Here is a 16,864-nt window from a genome sequence, read left to right on the forward strand (position 1 = left end):
GTCATTTAAGAGGCCTGCGATTCTTACAGGAGTGGTATCGTCATGCCCATTGCACAGATGAAGAACTGAGGCTCAGAAAAGCAAACCATCATGCCCAGAATTTCACAACCCGTAAAGGGCTGGGTCGAGATTCTCCGTCTTTCTTGTCTAGCTCTCAGTCCCTCTCTCTACCATAAAGGGGCACGTCCATATGCACACAGCTGCACACTCCCGAGAGGGTCTGGCTTTTCACTGCGACGCCTGATGAAAAACAGCAGCTTTACCTGATTTACTCAAAATGCTGGTGGGGGCTGAACACGCCCCTGGGTGAGTCTGTGACCGGAGGTAGCGGTATGGAGGCTGACGCTGTGCCTTCTCTCTATCACTGCCCCGCCCCGCATGCTCCCGGAAGGCCGCGGCCGCCCTCACCTGGGAAGGGCTCCTTGAGGAAGTGGCCGTTGATGGTCTGGTTGGCCGTGCCCAGCGGGTTTTTGGCGATAAGGGTGTAGTTGCCGTTGTTGTAGTGGGTGGGCTTGTTGAAGAGCAGGCAGCCCTCGGACACCTCGCCCTCCTGGTAGTACTCCACGTGGGTGATCTTGGACTCACGCAGCGGCTGCCCGTTGTGCAGCCAGTGCAGCGTGGGCGGTGGGTTGCCACGCACCACGAACTCGATGCAGTGCTCCAGGCGCAGCTCTGGCTCCTCCAGGCTCACCACGCGCGGAGGGTCTGCGGGGGATACGCCAGCTGACTCCCAGGACTCAGAGTCTCCCGCGTCCCAGGGCAGCCTTCCAGAAACTGGGATGGGAATCCCAGTTCTTCCCCGGCCAGCTCTGAAAAGACTGGGGGGACAAGCGGTTTCCCCACCACCGTCCCCAAGGAGGGGGAAGGGATGGCCATCTTTACCCGAGCCTCCCGGGTCCAGCGCACCTGGAGGGCTCCTTCCCATGACCTTCTAGGGGGTAACAGAAGGCACACTTGGGTCAACTGTGGGGTATTCTGAAACATAGATGAGGTGGAAGCATGCCACCTCCTGGGGGACAGGGACAGCCTTTCTGGAGTTACCAGCCCAGGACTAACTCCTCGAACACCTGCCCCGCCTCCCACGCTGCCATCACCTCGGTGCACAGCCACCCCCTTAACGGCAGCCACTCACAGTGCACGGTGAGGGCGACGCTGGCATTGCTCATGCCCACCACGTTCTCCGCGATGCACGTCAGGGTGAAGCCGTTGTCCTCACTTGTCACGTTCACCAGGGTCAGGTTGATGGCGTGCACATTGGTCCAGTTCAGATTGGTCTGAAACCCCAACAAAAAGAAGGAATCGGTTTCTACAAAGTGACTCCCCACCCAACTCCCAAACACCTTCAGGGATCAAAAAGAAAGCAGTGCAGCAAGTGAAGGAGGCGTTTCCTGCTGCTGTGCGCACCAAGGGCCAGGCTCTCTATAGCCAAGAGCTCAGGAAACCCTCCCATTTACCCTAGAAGGTGAATGGCAGCCTATACCCATTTTACAGATGAGAAAACTAAGGTACAGAGAAACTTACTGGCATGTTTAAGATCAAGCTGGCAAGAAAAGACTGCAGCTGGGTGAAAATGAAGTCTGCACGAACTCTCCTTCCCCTTCCTTATCCTCCCATGCCCTGCTTCTATTCATGGTCTGGCTCATTTAGACTCGGGCGAGGGCTCCCTCCCCAGCCTCCCGATGGGGCCGGAGCCTCGGACGCCTACCTGGTGGGTGTTGATGGACTGCAGGCCAGTGACTATCCAGTCTACGTCAGGCAGCGGTGATCCAGAGCCATTACAAGTGATGACGGCATTGTCACCCTCTCGTACGGTCAGGTTGACGTGGCTCACGCTGATCTCAGGAAGGTCTGGGAGGGAGGACAGGATGAGGGGAAAGGTAAGTGAACACTTGACACCAAAACTTCGTCCCTGGTCTGGACGCTGGCACTTTTGGCACCAGCTGCTGGAGCTCCGGGAAGGCCACAAGTCCCTGCACCTCCTGGGCAGATGTCAGACCTCGTGGGTGGGGGTGGGGCAGCTCCAGCAATGACGTCAAACGGCGTCTTCCACTTTGGGCACTGCTTGTCAAGCTTTAGTCTGCTTCGGACTCCCACAAGGAGTTTGCTAGGAATTCAGATTCCCGAGACCCATCCTGAGACATTCTGGGATCTTGTAAGTCTGTGGAGCCCGGGAACCTGCTTTTCTGAGGTACCTGAGATTCTCCTGATACAGAAAGGTCTAGAAACCATGCTTTGAGACATACTCCTCCGGGTCTGGTTGACAAACTGGTCAACTGTGGTCCATTGACAAGGGACACCCTTAACCCCTGTCTTCATTCCTGAAACCAGCCTTCTCGCGCCTGGCTCACGAAGGAACAGGAATGACCAAGGAGGTAAACGGTAAGCTAGACCTGCACCCCGTGCAGAGTTCCAGGCCGGGGGGGAAAAGGCCCTGGCTCTCCAGGCTACTGCGCAGGGCCGTGTCTGGGGTGTGAGGGATGCCTCCCCGGAGCGCGGTGCCAGGCGGCTCACTCACCACACTGGCTGATGTTCATGCGGAAGAGGGGCAGCTGGGAGCCGTCCGCGTTGATGCAGTAGAGGTGCTGGCTGCTGAGCTTGGCCTCCCCCTGCTCCTGCCACAGCTGCATCCAGCGGATGTCACAGCTGCAGTTGAAGAAGTTCTGCTCCAACCTCCTGTGGGCAAGACGACAGGGGAAGGGACCTCCTGAACCGAAGATGGCCCAGCTCCCTCCCCGGGGCTGCGAGGGAGGCCCCCACCTGCTCTTCAGGGATGAAGCAGAGGAGGGGTTTAGCCAGCTCTCGAGAAAAATTAAAAAATACTTACAAGTCCATGAATTTATCTAGTTTTTAAACTAATAAACTCGTCTGAAAAACAGAAATCCACTCCACTTAACCTACCTTGGCAACGAGACCCTTTTAAATATGTCAGCTTGGGATGCTCCTGTTCTCAAAACGCCTCCAGCAGCTTCCCATCTCATTGAAAGCCAAAGTCAAAGGTCCACGGGGTACGCACTGCTCTCCATCACCTCTCTGATCCCATCTCCTACCTCACGCTCCTTTCCTCTTCTTCAGTCACACTGACCTTGCTGTCTGACAAGGTCACTAGCATGACCAGCCTGCTCTTGCCTCAGGGCCTTTGCACACGTTGTTTCTTCTACCTGCAGAGTTCTAACCCATAACGTATCTGCTAGATTGGCTCTCTCACTTCATTAAAGAATCATATTGGCCTCCTCTGATCACTCCTACAGGTAAGCTACTGCTAACACCTGCCCTCACGCTGTCCAGTCCTCCCCACCCCCAACTATTCTCTTCTTTTGAGGATTTGTCACTGCCCAGCATCACTTTGAAAAATTATTTGCTTGTTTATCACCTGTCTCACCAAACAAAAATTAACCTCCATGGAAGTCAGAGACATTGCCTATTTGGTTCATTGCTGTATCACCAGTACCTATAACTGAGCTTGGCAAATAAATACCCATTGAAAGAACAAAAGAAGGGAAGGGGAGGGAGGGAGGGAAGGAAGGAAGGAGGAAGGAAAGGGTTACTCTCCCTGGGGAGTAAGTAGGTAGCTATTTCTAAGATATGCTCAAAGCCCATCCTGGGACCAGCTTTATTCTTTCATAAATTCAACAAAATCCTTACTAAGCCCCTGTTCCATGCTTGGCTGTGGGCTGAGTGCTGTTGATACAGAGGTGAAGAAGACAGTCTCTGTTCTCCAGCGGCACTCAGCTTAGTAAAGAAGAGCGTCTGACGGGGAAAGAGTCAAGTTCAAGGCCTTCCTTCTCCACTGACTTTCCATGTGACTTAGAGCAAGTCCCCGCCCCTCTAAATGGAGTTATCTCATTAGGGGGACAATGAATGGCTTTCACTGATATAAGACTCTTCAAGTAAAGGGCATCTGATAAATCTGAATGCCTGGATCGGTAAGAGGGATGTGATTCTCTTTCTGGACCAGTAAGAAGATAAATCTGCTGGTGCCCAGACAGAAGGGCTCTTGGGTAACCAGGATATTTTGGACAAGTGGCAGAATCCCGAAGTAATTAAGCATGCATCCAAATTGATCGGCTTTCAGGAAGAAGTGAGGCCCCGGGGGAGGAATCCGTGTTTCCCAGCCAGTGGGACACCACAGGTAGAACATGGCAACACCTTTGCACGATTTCCCTTTGGTCTGAAAGTACGCTGCTCTCTTTCAAAAAAGAAGAAGGGACCTAACCTTCACTGAGTATCTGCTTCCCACAGCCACCCTAGGAGACGGCCGGCACTGTCCCCCTACAGACGAGGGAGCTCCTCTTACGTTCAGAGGGGTGAGTCACATGCTCGAAGTCCCTCGGCTGGTGTGCAGCAAAGCAAGGCTCCATACCTCAGCCCGCTGACTCCAAGCCCCGTGCACTCTCCACCCCACCTATCAACTACGAGGTGCTTCTGGGTGTGACGGGAGACACAGAGGAGCCAGCACCACCCCTGACTTCGTGGCTCCTGGGCAGAGACCCGGGGAAGAGTTCAAGGCGATGCTGGAGGCTGAGATGGGAACACAGGAAAGAAAGGTCGCGCCAGGGCACAGAGTTCATGTCGAGCGGCACTGGGAAATAAAGCTGCAAGGGGGAGTAGAGGCCAGATGGTGCAGGACTCTCGCTGCCACACTGAACATCGAGAAGTCTGGAATTCATCCAGGGGGCAGTGGGAACCAGTGAGACCCTTGGAGCTGGAAGTGATGGGAACAAAGCCGGTCTGTGCAGGATAAACCGGGGAAGAGGAGAGCTGGGGTGGCACACTGGTTGGGGCGTTTTCCAAACATGGGGTCACCGTGTAGTCAGGGAGTCCGTGCACTTCTCAAAGCACCCAAGCAAAAGGATAAAGGGATGAATGGGAGATTAAATCCAGTCTGCACACCTTGATGAGACCCAGCACCTGGCGTGAGGCTCCGTGCACCCAGACGGGACTTCTTCTCCTCATTCACGCGTGGACGCGTGGAGGCCACCAGGCTCGATGCCAACGTTCTCAACCTTTTTGGTCTCAGAACTCCTTTTTACTCCTAAAAATTACCAAGGGGGCTCAGTCGATTGAGCATCCGACCCTTGGTTTTGGCTCAGGTCATGATCTCACCGTTTGCGAATCAGAGCCCTGCACCGGGCTCTGGACTGGCAGCAAGGTGCCTCCTTGGGATTCTCTCTCTCTCCCTCTCTCTCTGCCACTCCCATGCTCACTCTCTCGCTCTCAAAAATAAATGAATAAACTTCTAAAAAGAATTACTGAGAGCCTCAAAGAGTTTTTGCATGTGTAGATTATATCTTTCACTATTTCCCATTTTGGAATGCAAACAGAAAATTTTAAAACAAGACACTGCCATTAGCACAAACTCCCTTGGTCATCAGGGCAATGATGTTATCACATGGCACGTGACCTCTGGAAAAGTCCACGGCACCCCCACAGGAGAATGGAAGTGACGAAGGCAAAGGACATGTCAGATTCCACCTCGTGGTCCCCCTGAGAGGGTCTTAGGGACCCCTGTGGGAACCCCAGACCCCCATTTGAGAGCTGCTGCCTGGTTAATAAGGGCCCAGAGTAGACTGGTAAGAGTGGGGGAGGGGCGGAGGGGATGAAACAGGCACCTTAAAGGAAGACAAGGTGGTATTTGAGGCTTTGCTGGAGGCACAGGGAATGAGTGGAGGTTGACACCAAGGTCTGAAGCTCCAGGAGACAGGAAATCAAAGAGAAGGTCTTTAGTTGAAAACAGAAGAGAAGGAACCAGTGGAAAGAAAGAGGTTCAATGTACTAGGAATCGGGATGAGGTCCTAGAGGAGCAAAGTGAAGGGTGAGGTCCAGACCTTGGAGGTTGTCTGCCTTGGCATTAAGGCTAGAGGCCACCGTGGCCGAGACAATGGATTGAGAGGAAAGAAGACAAGTGGGCAAGAGAAAACGAGAGCTGAGAAAGAAAAATGGAGAAACATTTGCGTCACACTTAGCACGTACCCGCCACCACGCTCAACACTCCACGTGCATCACCCCCATTTAACCCTCACGGCAAGGAGCAAGCAGGGGCAACAGGTGTGTGATGGCTTCCTTGGGAAAAGCAGAAGGTCAGAATGGCTGCCCAGCACGTGGAGGGCAAGAAGGCCTAAGGATGCGGAGCAGCGTTTGTATTCGTGTCGCAGGGGAGGTGTGGACGGGCCTGGAATGGTAGCCAGGGTCCAGACGCTTGCATATATGCAAACCGAACCAGGTCAGCCTGGTTTTTCCCAGATGCTCACTTGACAAGATGTGGTCATTCATTATGAAGTAGTTGTAAAAATACAAATTATCCACCTGGGTGGAAAAGATTAGCAAGCAAGGGGCTGGGCTGGGTTGCTTCGAGCCCCACGTGCTTCATTCAGTCCTGCCTCACCCCAGCCCTGCTCTGCTGAGTACCCCGACTTCTCAGTGACCCCCCCTCCCCCCGCCAAAGGGCCGACAGCACCAAAGTGTCCTGAGGCTGGTGGGAGAATTAAGTGGGCTGACATTGCCACGGATAAGCACACTGGCTTTTTGTTTCCTTCCATCCCTTTCCTCTAGAACGTGGTCCGATAGAAAGGATGTGCCATGACACCTGGCCCACCCTCCATTCCACAGTCTCCTGGAAACTGCCAAATAAACCTCAAGTTTTCCCCTATCCCTCAGGACTTTCCTCCTAGAGGGCAAGACGCACACACACAACAGAAAGCACGCCGAGTCTCTCAACAGGGGTGCCCTGGGCATCCTCGGAGCGAACGGACCATAGTCCTCGCACCCTGACTCGGGGAGATGGGCCACAAGCAAAGAAAGGCAGCCCTCAATCTACATGATGCTGTCAGTTGTCCCAGCGCGTCAGGTCTCTCAATGAGGGGCCCTCAGCCCCGGCTTCAAGGGCTGTCTCAAGGATCCTGAAGTAAGGCTTTCCCTGCACCATCAACAATGCAGATGGCCCCATGAATAATACAGCAACAGCTGCTCCAGGGCAAAGCTTACCAACACCCAGCCCTGGCCCCAAGATGACCTGGAGCCTAATTGCAGGGTCCTAGGGGATTCCCACCGATTAACTCAGCCCCATCCATCCAAGCACGCACACACAGACACCCCACTGCACGACTAAGGCCATGACAGGGTGTTTAGAAAACACCGATTCCCCTCCCTCCAGTCATCACTCTGGCTTTCTTCTCCCCGCCACAGTGCTGCCAGTGGCAATCTGGGGCTAGCAGGAGAAAATGTAGAAGGGACACAGACCTGCTGTCATTGAGGGAAGCACGTCCAGAGGGCCAAGTGATCATCGCTGGCCTCCTAGAGGTAACACAATGGCAGAAGTACACAAAAGATCTGGGTTGAGCCGGCTGTCACCTTGGGCAAAGACAGTGCACTGAACTGTGTCTCTCCCAACCCCTGCCCCCCCGCAAAGATCTGTTCAAGTCCTAACCCCCAAGACCCACGAATGTGACCTTATTTGGAAATGGAGTCTTTCAGGATATGATCAAGTTAAGGATCATGGCATGGTCATGAGACAGGATCATTCTGGATTTAGGGTGGGCCCCTATATCCAATGACTTGGGTGTCCTTAGAAGAGGAGAGACCACAGACAGAGAGACAGGGAGCGCAGCCACATGAAGATGGGAGTCACAGACTAGAGTGACACTGACACAAACCACGGAACACCAGGAGCCACAGAGCCATGAGAAGACAGAAAAGATGAGCAAGGATTTCTCCTGAGAGCCCCTGAAGGGAGAGGGGGCCTGTGAAGCCTTAGCTTTGGCCTTCTGACCCCCAGAGGAGTAAAGAGTCACTTTCTATTGTTTTAAGCCTCCAAATTTGTGGTGGTTTAAGGCAACCCTAGGAAATGAATATGGCAAGTAACTTGCTTTTCCAAGACTCTGCTTCAACGTCTGTAAAACGGGGGTAATTGCGCTCGACCCTCCTTCTTCACAAAGTGATGAGGATTCGTGATAACACACGTTAATGTGCTTTGTGAACCAAAAGAGGCTAGAAAGAGGCCAGAAATTATTATTACAGTAACTCTACTATTCACATGATCACTCAGGGACTGCTCTGAGAGTTAGGGAAAGTGATCATGCCCAAGTCTGGGAGAAAGAAAGTGCCAGGATCAGCCCAAACCCACCCCCACACTGAGTTAATATTTTACCAAGTCAATTAAATCTGCAAATTATACCAGAGGTAATATCATTTTGCTTTAAGAAAATGAAATACTCCAATCTGTTTTAATCATGACTGCTCTGTGCATGCAGGGTATTAAGAGAAGCCTGTTCAAGATACACTAATGGTCCTTAGGGTATTTCTGGAAGGTTTCCGTGCTGTGGGTTTATATCCTCTGGTGCCTCTTGCCTTTGCCTAAATTGTGTCATGGGATTCAGAATCCAAGCTTCTTTTCTTTCTAGTTCATTCTTTATCTCTAAGACAATCTCTTTTGATTCTTGCTCTGATTTCTGGACAGACAGTTCCAGTCTTCTCTGTAAGGAAAAAAAAACACCATCTTGATATAGCCAGAAACTTCTCAGAGCAACTGTGCACCATCAACTCAAATTTCTGCAAACTCGTGCCATTGAAACAGGGCTGAGGACTCCAAAGGCAGTCCTGAGAGATGTTTCTAGTTCTCCCAATAAGATAAACACAGTCTGGACTTGTCAGGGGCAATGGGCCAGGCCAAGACCATACCCTTCATGGGTATGGTCTTCATCTGACAAGAGTAAGTGAGAAATGAGTAAAGGAAGCCTCCAGCACATGACAAGGGCTCTGAGATGCTAACTTGTCTGGGTTTTTTTCCCCTGGTGATATCACTAGGGAAGCCACCATCTTGAGAGTGATTTCCAGAAGGAGACAGGTAAGTATGGGGGTAGGAAGGGGTGGGGGGAGGGGGCGTTGCTGAGTTGTTTAAGGAAAGAGCACTGGTCTTTGAAAACAGCAGACCTGGATGGTGGTAATGCTAATTCCCATAATCCCAATTCCCATGACCACTCTTGAGCTCTGTGATCTTGGACCAGTTGTTTAACTTGGTCGAGCCTCAACCCCTCATTTGCAAAACTGGTTATAATGATACCTCCCATGCGGGGTTGCTCCAAGGATGAGACAGGACTTTGTTCATAACAGGTGCTCAATATATAGCATTTTCGTCTCCTCCTCTACTACTGGAAAGGTCAAAGACACTCAATCTTTCCAATGAAGAATCCCAATAGTATGCTCTCTCCTATCAAGGATCTTCTAGTGGGAGAGGGTCTGGTTGGGGTAGGCAGACATGCTCAATGGCAGAATGAAATGTGCTGAGAAATCACTGCACGCCCTAGTTTACCCTTTCTCTTCCTGCAGAAGGTGGCTCAAAGCCGCACACTTCTGGCTTTGTAATCTTCCGGCTGCCACGGCACGGAGAGCCATCTCCCCTCGGCCTCTCTCCTCCAGGGCCAAGATTCTTTCTTCCTGGAAATACCCAACCCATCCCCACACCCCAGTCCACAGGCTCCACTGGGCAGACCCTGGCAGTCTAGAAGGCTCGTGGCAGATGGCGCCATGTGGACTAATCAGGAAGTCGGACAAGAAAATATTACCCCCTCTTCCATTTGCCAGGAACTGAGATTGTTTGGATTTTAATCATAGCCACAGCTAAGAGCCAACATGAGGCCCCTCCATCCGAAAGATAAATTTTCCACTCTCAACATTCAATTCTTCCTCAAAAATAGACCCCTACCAGGGTGATTGCTCCTTGGAGGGGGGCTTCTTTATTTTCCAATGTAATTTTTTTCTTATTTAACAATATGACAGAAATAAAATACTCTTGGATATGGTGGCTCTCACACACTGACTCACACTGGAGGGAACGTCTTCATTCCTCCATAAGTCACATCTAGCTCACCGGTGTATTGATCCCGGGCAAAGATGAATGCAGAATCCCATGATCCTCTGGGATAAATCTGACATTTTCTTTAAATATATATCCACGGAACAACTGTTTCTAAAACTCCACGAAACAGGTCACCATTGATTTCGCATCCAATGATTTTTCAGAAGGAGCACTGAACGTTTTCTCAATAATTCAGCCAACTGCAGACCCCAGATGTCCCCCAGAGAGATACTGTCCCTTGCCTCCTACAAAGGAAGGCGCAGGCATTCCAGGAGAACCAGACAGGAGACTCCCAAGAAAGAGAGCCCCCAATTAGCTCCTTATGACAGAGTCCCTGATCAGTACTAGGGCAACGTCAGAAAGAACTGCAATCACGCACTTTTTGAAAATTATCACAGAACCTATCCTTGAATTAGAAAGAGATTTTAAGAGCCTGGGAGACAGCTAAGCATAGTGGTCAAGACCTTGAGTCCATACACTACCACTTGGTTAATGGGTAACCCAAAACATGATACTTAACCTTGCTGAGTACCTCAGTGTCCCCAAATGTGAAGTGACAGTACTAATTCCTACCTGATAAATTATTACAAGAATTAAACAACGTACATAATTCGAGAGATTGCTTGGCCCAGTGCCTGGCACAGAGTTAGATCTCAGAAATTGCTGTTGGCAGTGACCTTAGCAGTCATGTTCATTTACCACTAAGGTTTTTTCCACCTACAAAGATGGAAATAAATACAATGCATCAAGTCTAATGGTCTGGCATTTAGCTGTCTGTGACATCGTCTAATTTTTCAGTGTTATATAAACAAATAAATATATATTTACCTTTTTCCAAGCTCAGGTAGTTTTTAATTGGTGTACATCAAGATCTCAGCCCTACATGACCTGAGAATTGTTGATTGCTATGTCTACTATGCCCAGGCTAGACGAGTAGCCCAGAGGAAGGGGCAAAATCCTAAGAAAGGCAGTACTAAACTAGCAGTATTCTCTAAAGTCTACAATACTGTCGAAGAGATCACCTCTGTATTCCCTGACCCGAAATGGCCTTTGAAGAAGCACAGGCACTCAGGTCCATAAGGATAAGTAGGATATACAAGGCCCTCCCGGGGTAATGGGCTTACTGGGTCACTGGATATAAATATTCCCCTCCTGACCAACCTGGTTGGAAAAGCTAAGATTATGACTCAACCATGAACTCAGGTGTTCCCAGGTGGGGGGAGGATAGGTTGAAAGGCCAACATCATGGGCAGAGACCCAAGGCCACTGCCTCTTGGTAAAGATACTAAGCAATCTCTATTCAGTGATTTGGATTTGAGTCACTAAGTAAAAGGGAACACATGAGCAGTGTCTCTGGAACCCTGACTCCCTAATTTCATCCACGCCTTAATTCCTTTCCAATTTATTCCTTGATTTGTTCCCCCGACATAATATGCTGTCCTTCATGCACAGAGGTGGCCCTGATGACTCACACATCCACAGGAGTTATTTTTTCCAGCAGTGGTCAGGAATTTTCACTCATCCATCCAACATGGGTTTGTACAAAATGGCTGGAGGGGATAGGGCTGAATCCATGAGGCTTGGAAGGCACCAAGGCCAAGAAGTCCACAGGCAGATTAAATAAATACATGGACTTGCCTCCCACCATCCCCACCATCAAGATGCCCATACTCAAGACAAACAGGCTGACAAAAGATTATGAGTGATGGACAGGACGTGTGGTCTGAAGTCAGAGGCCTGGGTTCAAGTCCTGAGTTGGCCAATCCCTAATAATGCAATCTTGGCTGTGTCTCACATGCCTTTTGGGGGCTCAGAACCCTCACCTTAAAATGAAAAAATACATTTTTTATTGGAGATATCCCATGTTCATGATGATAAATCTAAAGTCACATAAATGAAAGCACACCTAATAATCTACGAAACCGTGTATTATCAATGTGATTTATTATAAATTCATAAATACACTTTAGTATTATAAATGTCAACGCTATTATTACCAGTTACCTACAGATAACAAAACTGTGCCCTGCTCAGAGGTAAGATTCGTGTCTTCTTCTGAAATGTACTGTGCCAAAAAGAGCCTCAGAAATCAAACGACAGGGTGGCTCTCTCTCACTGAACATGGTATACTCCGTGTCACCCAAGCCGAGAAGCCCCTTCGAGCGCACACCCAACCTCAGGTGGCTCCACTGCCCAACACGTCTCCCCACCCAGCCTACTACGTGCATGGTCTTCAAGACCAAACTTACAATTCCCGAAGACTCAGCGTCTGGAAGAGCTGCCATGAGAGTGTGGTAAGCCGGTTACTCGACAGGTTTCTGCAAGAATGACAAATAAAGGGGAAATTAAGGGACAGACCTGCGTAAGTAATGCCCATGGTAGTAAGCTTGGTTATTTCACGGGAGCCTGGCTGTGTTGTTGTTCTCCTTGGCTCCATTCTGCTAACAATATATGCCTGCCAGTAGTCAAGGCCACAGATTAGGTTTGCAGAAGATTTCGAAGAAAGGGAGAGATTTTACAAATGTAAAAAAAAAAAAAAATCGTGGTCATTTCCCCACATCCTCACACTATAATAAGGGTTCAGGGAAGGAACCTTCTGGAAGCCACCCTCCTCCAGGAGGACAGAGACCTCTCAGGGTACACAAGCCAACTAGCATTCTTTTTCATTTCTGTTACTGAAGTGTCACGGATATAAAAACTACTGTGCATATTTAATGTATACACTGTATACTTCAAGATAAGTATATACCCGTGAAACTGTGACCATAAACGACGCCATAAACTTAACCAGCAACTCTAAAAGTATCCTACTCTCTCTCTCTCATTTATTTTTTTTTTGCAATAAGTATTAATATAAGATACATCCTCTTAACAAGTTTTTTAGGTATACAATATGGTATCATTAATGGACTATGCTGTACCATAGCGTATCTAGGACTGACTTACTCATCTCACATCAGTGAAACTATATACCCTTTTACCAACAAGCATTCTTAACATTCATGATAGTGGAAAAAACCTCTGCAGGTCACCTACAATTTCTTCTACCCAGTCTCTCCCCCAGCAAAGAGGTCCATCAGTGATCAAGACATCAGCCTTTTGTTCACACTTCTGTTCTCCTCCTAATGGCTATTTAATTGTTCTCATTAGGATGTACGGGGAAAGGAGTAGCCATTAGCGTTCCAAATAATAGAAGAAACACGCCCACGGTTATCACTTTGCCAGGCTCGACAAACAGCTTCTGATGTGGTAGCAGCCCTTAAAGGCAGCAGTCAAACACTGCTAGAACTGAAGTGGACCCCAGGAACAACCTACTCACGTACTGATGAGCACGGATGGCTGTAAGGATGCCACGTAGGTAAATACCGACCCGCACACACACAAGCATGTGTGTACTGGCATCCATTAAACACACAGGTAGCAAATGCAATCGCACACTCTCGTTTATTCACATAAGCATATGCACACATATGCTTACACATGCACACCCCTATTTAGGTGATTTCTATAACAGATACTTGGGGAGAACCAAATACAGGCTACAGTGAGGAATGAGGGGTGGACGAGACAGAAGGAACCCCTGACATTTTTATTCAAGTTATAAGGGAGTAAGCAAGAGAGCTGCTGTTTGCCACGAAAAGAAGGAAGGGGACAAGGTGATGGCATTACCGACGTGGAAGAGGGAGACGGCTCCTTTACGCAGGAGCTTAGAGAGGTGTTCTCTGAGAGGGTAACAGCAAGCTGAGCCCAGAGTGAGAAGGAACCAGTGCCAGGCTTGGGCTGTTCTGGGCAGTGGACGCCAAGAAGAGCAAAGGCAGGGAGGAGGCCAGTGGGGAAGAACGCAGGGGAGAGTGGTTGGGGGTAAGGGAGAAGAGGAAAGAGCCACACCCACCTTTGCTGGCCGTAGTGAAGACCTTGGATTTTATTTTAAAAACCAATGAGAAGGCAGTGGATGGCTTTAAGTCGGGAAGTGACATAATCTAATTACCTTTTTTTTTTTTTTTTTTTTAAGTAAAAGACAAGACTGCTGGAAGGTGGCAGACCACTTAGGAGGTCTCTGTATTGAGAAAGGGGATTAGAGATAAGGAAGCACGTGGACTGGGAGGAGGGGAAGGGAGGGGGAAGGGGCCGCCAGGACCTCCTATTGGATTGGGTCTGGGAGAGGAGGCAGGAAGACGCCAGCAACAAGGCGAGCAGCCTTATTTGTTAAGACCAGGAAGGCTGTGCAAGGGTCATATCTGGGGGTGGGGTTCAGATCAAGAGCTTCCCCTTGCAAACACTGAGTTGGAGATGCCTGTTAGACATCCAGGGAGAGAAATCAACTAGCCTGTTGGCCAGGGGCTAGAGGTCACGGGGGAAGTCCAGGCTGGTGAAATCACAGAGAATATGCACACCTTTCACAGGGACAGATGACAGACACAAGGACCCGAGGGACACGGCTTCCCCTTTGCATCTGAGGCCGCCCTACCCTTGGTGACAGCCTGTGACTATGTTAAGAAAGGCAACCCCGTTTCTGCAGGTGCAGGGGACTGGTAGACAAAAAAAGGGGGGCCATAGGCAGGGAGGGGGCCCTAAGCTTCCTGTTCTGCTCCCCCTGCAGCCAGCACTGTCCTTCCAGGGCCCTCCTGCCCACAGGGCGCTGTCTAGGGTAGGTGCCCCGCAGCCCGCCTCCTGCCCATGGGGTGTAGAGCTCTAATGCGTGTGACTCACTGAAAGCTCATCAAGCGTGACCTGTCCACATGCTCCCCTTCACAAAACCCCTACCAGCAGTCTGCTTGTGCCTACAGACTTCCTGCACCCGCTCTGACCAGAAGGAAACGGGTGATAAAGGAGGACCTGCACAATGACCACTTGAGGACACACTGGGGCAAAGCGCCCTGGGACCCACAGCTCAGGAGGCTGGAGCGCGGATCAGATGCACACGCCAAGCTGTGTGGGCTAGAGGCTGACTTTACAGTAGGTTTCGCGCCCGGAGCTCAGACCTCGGGGTCAAGGACACCGGGTGTCAATGCCATTCTGAGTCCCTGTTACCATTAGCCTCTACGATGTTTCAGCAAATGTGAGTGACGCATCCAGGCAGAGTCTTCTGTTTTGTTTTGTGGTTCTCCCAGCTCACTGTCTACACAGCGGCAGCAAAAGTAAAGGCAAGGCCCGCCTGCCATGAGGTCTCGGCCTCCCTGCAGCACAGCCTGGAACAGAACCCCATTTCTAAAACGGAGCAGCACCCCGTAAGAGTCAGCAGCCAGGAACCCCAGAGTCACAGAGCCCTCAGAAGTACGCCCCGTCTGTCCCTCCCCCACCATCGCCACTCCACCCCCAGCAAGAAGCAAGAGACAGGAGTAATCCGGATGAAGTGGGGACCCTGCCCATCCCCGAGGGGGTCCAGCCACGGAGAGTGCGAGGGGTTCATGGGGAGCCGGAGGCAGGGGGCAGGCTGCCAGCAATGTCCCTTCACAAAGGTCATGTTATGCTACATCAGGCAGAAATGTCATGAGAAAATTGGATTCGGAAAGATAGAAAATACCAGGCATTCTGGGCAAATCACGAATAAGAATCAGTATTATCTCCTTACTACAAGATGGATGGGACTGGGGGGCAGGTGGCGGGACACTCCGTACAGGGGAGGTGGGCTCCTCTTCCTCCGGGGGGCATCCTGGCTTCATCTTCCTCCTGCCCCTGCCACACCCAGCAAGATTCCTCCAGTTCCTTGGCCAGATGGAGCGGCCACTGCAGTGGTCACAGGCTCTGTCCAGGAGGACAAAGTCCCCTCCTCCCCCACTGCCTCGCTGGTACACAGACCATCCTCTCTTGTGGGAAGGAAGGCCTGCCCTTACTCCCTCTACAGACCAGCTCCTCTCCCCTCTCCCATCCTCACTCCTTCCCGCCTCCCTGCAGTGCCACCACGATCAACACCCGCCTTTCACCAAGGGCTAACTAAGCACCAAGTACCGTGTTAAGCACTTTTACACTCGTGACCGTATTTAATATTTACAGCAACCGTACAAAGCGGGTATCACCATTATCTCCACAGCAGAGATGAGGAAACTGGGGCTCAGAGGTTGCTGTCCGAAGCTGAGGAGGTCTGAGTGGCCTTAATGCAAAGGCTCCAGCAACGAGCAACACGTGACACACCCCGGGACATTTGCAAGCAACCCACAGACATCTAAATTCCCAGGCAGACACACACACACACACACACACACACACACCCCTCAGGTGTCGCCAGAGACAGCGACACTGTGCTGCACAAGTCCCTGGAGGAGTGCAGTGTGAGCAGCCTGTGCGACTGCACACAGCACCTCGCCAGAGAGAAGCATCCAGCCCCAGAGACAAATGTATCCACAAAAGACAAGTAAGGCAAACATACAGCCACCACGAGACAAGCAGGGCACGCCTCTGGCCACACGGGCATTTATAAATGCTCGTGGCGCAGGGCACACGGGGAAGCTGAGAGACAGGGCTTTAATAGACTTACCACCCACTCAGAATTCACTGCCCCTGATTTTCCTTCCAACTAGCGCCTCACCTGCACTCACCTGTCGCCAGTTATTGATGGGCTGGTTATCTTGCTCATCAGACAGGGTTTACTTAAGAACCATCCTGCCTCGGGGCCCCACAGCAGCCTCTTCCTGGATCCTCCTCCCTAAAAGATCCATTATCACCTGTCTCTGACTTTTGCTTGGGTCAGCGGCCAGTTTCCAAGCCACCTGACCACTGGAATTAATTCGGTGAGCACAATCGTATGAGATGATGTATCAAACACTTTCTCAAAATCAAGCTCTGTGACAATGCCCCCGTATCCCTCATCTGAGACTACCAAACAAAGCCATTAATTCTGTCCTGCGCTCCTGGCTCTCTCACAGCCCAGACTCTGGGGCCCAGAGTCATGAACAATGATGAGGCAGTTACTGGGTGCTCTAGGGACAGGGAGCCAGACACACAGATGGCCAAAATCTGACCCTGAGGAAAGACAGGGCTGAGATGGCCCTTCCTGCATTAACCCCTTGGTGATCT

The 16,864-nt window shown here is 50.7% G+C and overlaps 1 protein-coding gene across 6 annotated transcripts in view; it reads right to left on the minus strand.

Annotated features, from left to right (window-relative positions):
• Positions 1 to 16,864, minus strand: part of NTRK3 (neurotrophic receptor tyrosine kinase 3) — a 400,390-nt gene that overhangs the window by 275,402 nt on the left and 108,124 nt on the right. For all 6 annotated transcript variants that reach the window (XM_086711501.1, XM_086711502.1, XM_086711506.1 and 3 more), the window contains 5 exons: positions 12,100 to 12,168; positions 2,516 to 2,673; positions 1,706 to 1,848; positions 1,133 to 1,274; positions 409 to 705 (listed from right to left, as the gene is read on the minus strand). In XM_086711501.1, the coding sequence (XP_086567627.1) occupies positions 409 to 705; positions 1,133 to 1,274; positions 1,706 to 1,848; positions 2,516 to 2,673; positions 12,100 to 12,168 (809 nt within the window). The remainder of the gene's footprint in view (positions 1 to 408; positions 706 to 1,132; positions 1,275 to 1,705; positions 1,849 to 2,515; positions 2,674 to 12,099; positions 12,169 to 16,864) is intronic.

The sequence above is a fragment of the Puma concolor genome, chromosome B3, assembly GCF_028749965.1.
Source record: "Puma concolor isolate L17-30 chromosome B3, mPumCon1.1.hap2, whole genome shotgun sequence".
NCBI lineage: Eukaryota > Metazoa > Chordata > Mammalia > Carnivora > Felidae > Puma > Puma concolor.